This window comes from Aptenodytes patagonicus, chromosome 2 (assembly GCF_965638725.1).
Source record: "Aptenodytes patagonicus chromosome 2, bAptPat1.pri.cur, whole genome shotgun sequence".
NCBI lineage: Eukaryota > Metazoa > Chordata > Aves > Sphenisciformes > Spheniscidae > Aptenodytes > Aptenodytes patagonicus.
The window spans coordinates 43,482,907-43,488,990 of NC_134950.1; the positions used below are offsets into that span (position 1 = coordinate 43,482,907).

Below are 6,084 nucleotides of genomic sequence, written 5' to 3' on the forward strand. Positions count from 1 at the left end.
TGAATGAAACCAGCACTTTTACTTAAAGCTGCTTAAAAATTCTGTTCTCACACCCCCGCTTTCAGTAGTGACTAAATAAAAAAGAAAAAGGCTTAGATGGGAACGGGCTCACTGTCACTGGAAGCAATGAAGACCCGCTTGTATGTCAAACCCCCGAAGAGAAAGCCGAAGGCTACCGATAAAGGCAAGTAGGAGCGCAAGATGCCCGCGGGGCCCGAGGGGGAACGGCGCTGTGCCCCACAGGGCGCCGGCCGAGCCCGGTGCAGGGGGCACGGCAGCCCCACAAACCGCTCTCGCCGCGAAGACCGGCCGCTCGGCACGCCCCACGGCGGGCCCCGGAGCTCAGCCCTGCCGGGTGCGCGGTGGCAGCCGCCCCTGCCCCTCACCGCCGCCAAGCCCGACTGGGCGGGCGGAGCCGCTCCAGGCCCCCTCTCCCCTCTTTACTCGCCGTCAGCGGCGCGACTAGCGCCTACGAGGTCGCTACCGCCCGGCGCCCGCCGCGCAGGAGGCCAGACCGACCCGGCTTCCCCTCCCCGGCGCTTCCGGGCCCCGGCTCGGGGGTGAAAGGTCCCGCAGCGCCCGGATGGAGGCGGTGCCGCTCGCTATATAAGCGCCCCGCCGCTGCCGCGCCCTCCTCTCCCCGCGCCGCCCGCCGCTGCCTCCTGGCTCACCGCTGTTCGCTGGGCCCCGCGCTGCCCCTCGCCCGGGAATAAGTCGGTCAGGAAGGCCTTGCTGCCGCCATGGTGAGGAGGGGGGGGAGAGCGGGGCCGCCGCCTCTCGCCGCCGGCAGCGCCGCGTGGCCGCCGGGCCCGGGCGGCCGCGTGCGCCCCGCCGGTGCCGGCCCTCGGCCGCCGCCTGGGCCCCGGCCCCGAGGCAGAGCAGTGTGTCGGGGGGGGGGGGGCTGGGGGTGCGTGAAGGACCCCCTGCTGCTGGCGCGGCTTCTGGAGCGCCTTCCCTGAGCCCCTAACAGTCGGGGGCGCGGGAGAGGGGCCCCTCAGGCCGGGGCCTTGCGCCGACTGCCCCCACAGCCGGCCTGCGTGGAGGGCGGTGCGTGAGCCCGGGACGTAGCAGGCCGCGGCGGCCGTAGGGCTTCCTCCTCGCAGAGCTCCCCTTCGGGAGCGGTGCCTGTGGCGACGGGGCCGCCGCCCGCGGGGAAGCGCGGGCGGAGAGGAGACGACCTCAGCCCGGCGTGAGTGGTGGTGAGAAGGCCTCCCGCGTTTGCCCTTAAAATCGGCTTTTGTTAGAGGAACGTGCGTCAGTTAATACGACAGGTAGCATCTTATCAATGTGAGAAATGCCATAGTTTAGCCACGGGTTTTTAAGACCTTTTTTCTTCCTCCGTATTTTCACTTCTATTTTCTTTCATCAGTTCACTTCGTCCACGTTAATGCCCAATTATTTGCAAGCGTTTAATTGCAAAAGCTCTTTGCATCGGTCTCCTGAGTGGCCGAATTAGTCTTTCTGGCCAGGTGCCCCTTTTTGTCCTCGCTGTTTAAGTTGTTGCTGTTTTGTTGATATCTTTGTTACTTAATTCGTGGTGAGGTTAAGTTGTAAGATACGTGACATCTGAAATGTGTTTATTTTTGAGGACGAGGAGTACTCGTGACTGGGCAGTCTGCTGTGTATAGGCAAACCAGGGAGGGATGTTCTTGCAGCTTCCCACTGCGAGATGCAGTTAGACACTAAATAGTTGCTTCTCTGGGCAGTTAGGACTTTACCCTTCCTTTCTGTTCCCACCACCGTTTCTTCCGTGCCACTGTACCCTTTGGATATGTCATCTAGTCAGTAGAATAAAATAGTCCCATAGCTAAATTGTTCTTACGCTCTAGAAGTCTGTTTTTAAGAGGCTGCAGATAGTGTTAGTTGGTGTTGACTGTAGTGTCTGATACTTGTAACTTCAACATTTTAGGCGTTTAAAGATACTGGCAAAGCACCTGTGGAACAAGAGGTAGCAATTCATCGCATTAGAATTACTTTGACAAGTCGCAATGTAAAATCACTTGAGAAGGGTGAGTGATAACTTGTTTTTTTGACTGGGGTTGCTTGTTAACTAATGAATGATATATATGATATAATGTATTGCAAAATACAATGTATTGAAGCCAGTTGTAATTAAAGATGTTGGCATTTGCCTGTTTGTATGTGACTTGGCTAACAAAGTCAACCCAAAGCACTTCGTACACCGACAAGTAGATTCTAATTTAATTTTTAATGGAAGCTAGCGTTTGGGGGTTTTCATCATGCTGAAAACTTCATGTCGTAATGACTAACTTAAAAGAGTGCAAGCTTCTTCCCTTTAGTTCTTGTGGGGGTTTTAGTTGTCATTATTGAATGTATAAGAACTGAAAGGCACTGGTTTCTTGATTGATATTTTGTCACTCTTGTTATGAAGAGTTTAGTTCAGAAGTTTCACATTCTTTAAAAAATTATTTAATCTTGTTTAGGAACTGGCTTTGCCAGTGTTTTAATCATATAATGTAAATGTTGTAGAATCACTGTTTGATGCAGGATCTTCAGGCTGATAACAGCTTAAATACAGCTTAAACTTGTAGTAATGGCTTTTGCCTACTGTTGTAACATGGTTTTGCTAACCATGGTGTAACGCTTCCACTTGTATGTGGTTGGCTATGAGGATAACCCTTAAAATGAATGGCAATGATCATTTCATACGCTATTCTGAGCCAACTTCATGTTTGAAATCTTCACTTAAGAAAACGAGCAAAAAAAAATACTCACAAACCTGAGCTATTTTGTATTTTTTTTCAGTCTGTGCTGACTTGATCAGAGGCGCTAAGGAAAAAAACCTAAAGGTGAAAGGACCTGTTCGCATGCCCACCAAGGTACTTAACACTGTTTTCCTGTCTTAAAAGTTTGTTTTTTTCTGCAAATGTGCACTTAAAACATCTTTTTTTTAAAAAAAAAAGTTGAGATGAAAAGCGGTACTACGAAATTGAGGATGACCCAGTGTAAACAGATAATGACTTCACAAGTTGCTTTGACACTTGGGGCAGCTGTTTAGTGCTAAAGATGTTGAACGTGGAAGGGGCTTTTTCGTCCTTCAATTTGTTTTAATTGTGACTTTTTTTTTAAATTAAATTGACTATAGGGAAGGAGTGTTAGCTTCAGTAGAATATAACTAAGAAGTAACCTTCCAATGATGTAGATACCATACAGTATTTTTAGGTGGATTGATTTGATTGTAGATGAGTCTTCTGTATGCATCAACTAAATACCCTGTGTTTATGATTTTTCTTCAGACTCTGCGAATCACTACCAGGAAGACGCCTTGTGGTGAAGGTTCCAAGACCTGGGATCGTTTCCAAATGCGTATCCATAAGCGGCTCATTGACTTACACAGCCCTTCTGAGATTGTGAAGCAGATCACTTCCATCAGCATTGAACCAGGTGTAGAAGTTGAAGTTACTATTGCCGATGCCTAAATGATGGTCATCGTTGAATAAAGTTGATTTACAAATTTTCATCACTGTTTGTTTTCATATGCGTGCCAAGAGTCTTGGGTAGCCCTGTGATGATTTTCATGAAGGACAACAGAGATCATAATCAAAATGCTGTGTGAGAGGATTGTATGATATTTAAGGAAGAACATGCCAGTTGTAAACATCAGCAAGATGAAACTTGGGCATCATAGTTTCATTGGAGGTTGGTGACTGTATGGACATGCAGCACTTAAATTGTTAAAAATATATTTTCCATAAAGGATTTAACTTTGGCTGAAGTCTTTGTCTATACCCAGACAAGCAGTAGCATTAAAATTGATGTTTAGGTAAATCACCAAGTTTTCAATTGTTAGTTTTTGCTATGCAAGGCTGAACTAACACTTAGCTTACTTGGCTTTTTTTTTTCCAATGCTTTTCACAGTCAATGGATCCTAAGGATTTTAGTTATAAAACTCCATAATTTTTGGTGAATATGTTGAATTTAGCAAATTCTTTCTTTAGACTTCCATGTAGAGTCACAAAACTAAGCTGTGAAACTCTCTAGTTGTCTTTCTAGGTTTAGATTTCTATAGATTTGAATATTAAAGGTAATATTAAAGGTAAGCTTCATATGTAAAGCAGTAAACCAGCCATTTTCATTGCTGCTACTTAGGCCCCTCAAGTTTGGTGGTGGGTTTGTCATTCTGCAAACTAATCCTTAAAGGAACTATGATTAATTCTTAAACCTACAAGACATAAAGCCCTGAGTTAAATGAAAAAACACCGTTTCATTTCATCCATTTAAGATCAGGTTGCAGCTTCTGCTTCAAGCATAGGAGAGAGCCTGAATTCTAATTAAAGAAGCAGAAGTGAGGAAATGTGCATTTGCGTGGACCTTGAGGTCCCATTTGTATTTGCTAAGACCTAAAACAGTGGCCAAAGCTTGAGCTTTCTTACTCAAGGGATTCAAGAGTCCCTCACCTGCCCACTTGTCTTAATTTCATTAAATGTAAAGCCTTAGGAGGATTCAGTCCCTCTAGTTAGCAGGCTCAAGAGCTCTGGTAGAAGGGAGAGGTGAGAAACTTAGTTGCATTTACACATATGGATTGTGACAAGCCTGCTTCCTTGGGAAACATCTCAAAGAACTGTGTGAGCAGATAAAAAAACCCGTGTCTTCCTAAAGGTCAGTTTCTAGTAATATGTTACAAATATGAGCTGCCTGACAAATACTTCTAGCCTTAGTTTTAAAATTATTTGTATTTTATGGGGTGCTCTGAAAAGCATGGTAAGAACTTGACCTTGTGACACCAGTCAGATTAAAAGGGGATAAACTGGGGCAGACAAGCAACAAGACCTATTGCTACCTGAGGCTGGCTGACCTTTGTGCATGATTAGTTACTAACTCACCCAAGTCATCTTCCTTCTGCTTAACCCAACAGCCTCCTGACCGAAAGCACTTGGAGGGATCTAGGGAGGGGGAGCTGGCTAGCTTTGACATTGTTTCTGTCTTTGGTCTTTACTGTTGGTCAAAACTTTTTATTGCCTTGCAGCTGGCTGTGCCTCCGACTTATATGGTGCCCCTTAAATGTACCTAAATGACCTAAAGTCCCATCTATGTTCTATGAGGAGTTGTGGCTCTTTAAAAACAAGTTTTCTGTGGTCTTTTGAGTGCGTTTCTCTCTTTTCACAAGCCTCCAACTTACTTCTAAAAACAAGGGCAAATGCAACTTCGCCTTTGCGTCTGGGTCTCGTACTTCACAGGAATAAAACTGTCTCCCTACTCTCTGAATAGACAGGTTCATGCGTGAAGGTTTTCCACTCTTGACCCGAGAAGCAGATCATTTGCCTGTTGAAGGTGATGGACCGTAGGCCCCTTCGGAGCTCCTGCAGCAGGGAGCCGGTCCCGTCTCCCCTCGGCGGGGTTCGTCCCTCCGCCCTGTGGTGCGCGGTTCGGGCGACCTGCCCCCGTTGTTCTGGCTTTGTGTAACCTGAACGTTTTGTGACTGACTTGTTGTCTACTTAGTTTACGACAACACCGCGTGGTGTCGAAACGGTTACATAACAGGCATAATAACTTTATATAACTGTTTTGATGGAAATATTTAGGTATCCGCGTCTCCCCCCCCCCTTCTCCCCCTCCCAGCAAGCTCTCAGTCAGGCAAGACAGCCCTCCTCCGGCCGCTAAGCTGCCGCCGCCGCCTTACTTCGCCGTTCAAACCCCTTCCTTGCCCCGTTCCTTATTAGAAACGATAAATAAATCTGCGTCACGAGCACGCGCTGCAGACGCTCCCCCCCCCCCCCCCCCGGCCGTCCCGTCCCCCCCCCCCGCCGGCGGCGGCGGCTCGGGGGCTGGCGGCGCCGCGGCTGCCTTGCGCTGTGCGGCGGCGCCCCCTGCCGGGCGGAGGGAGCCGCGCCTGTGCCCGCACGGGGCTGTCCGTCAGCGCCGCTCCGCCCCCGCCCGCTCCCTCCCGTTCGGCCAATCGGCCCCCGCCTTCTCCCGCCCAAATGCTCCCTCCGCCGCCCGCCCGGGGGTGGTTCGCGGGTTCCCGCGCGCGGCAAGGTAGCGGCGGTTGGTGCCGCGCGAGCGCTGGCCCGGCGGGGCGCGGCTCGAAGCCTTGCACCGTGCCCCGGCCGCTCCCCGGCGCGG

At 49.4% G+C, this 6,084-nt stretch overlaps 1 protein-coding gene and 1 non-coding gene across 2 annotated transcripts; both read left to right on the plus strand.

Moving 5' to 3' along the window:
• Nucleotides 1-617: 617 nt before the first annotated feature.
• RPS20 (ribosomal protein S20) lies at nt 618-3,481 on the plus strand. Its single transcript, XM_076329691.1, has 4 exons — nt 618-743; nt 1,910-2,009; nt 2,767-2,840; nt 3,258-3,481. The coding sequence occupies exons 1-4, from the start codon at nt 741-743 to the stop codon at nt 3,438-3,440; spliced, it is 360 nt and encodes a 119-aa protein (XP_076185806.1). The 5' UTR covers nt 618-740; the 3' UTR covers nt 3,441-3,481.
• On the plus strand, nt 2,623-2,687 carry LOC143157566 (small nucleolar RNA U54). The gene has a single exon (XR_012994831.1). It is a non-coding gene; the product is annotated as a small nucleolar RNA U54 (small nucleolar RNA).
• Nucleotides 3,482-6,084: the final 2,603 nt, after the last annotated feature.

Excerpts from the sequence above, each read along its gene's own strand:
- RPS20 (XM_076329691.1), top strand. Across the intron at positions 2,010-2,766 it reads TGTAAAATCACTTGAGAAGG|TCTGTGCTGACTTGATCAGA; the intron begins GTGAGTGATAAC and ends ATTTTTTTTCAG. Across the intron at positions 2,841-3,257 it reads CTGTTCGCATGCCCACCAAG|ACTCTGCGAATCACTACCAG; the intron begins GTACTTAACACT and ends ATTTTTCTTCAG.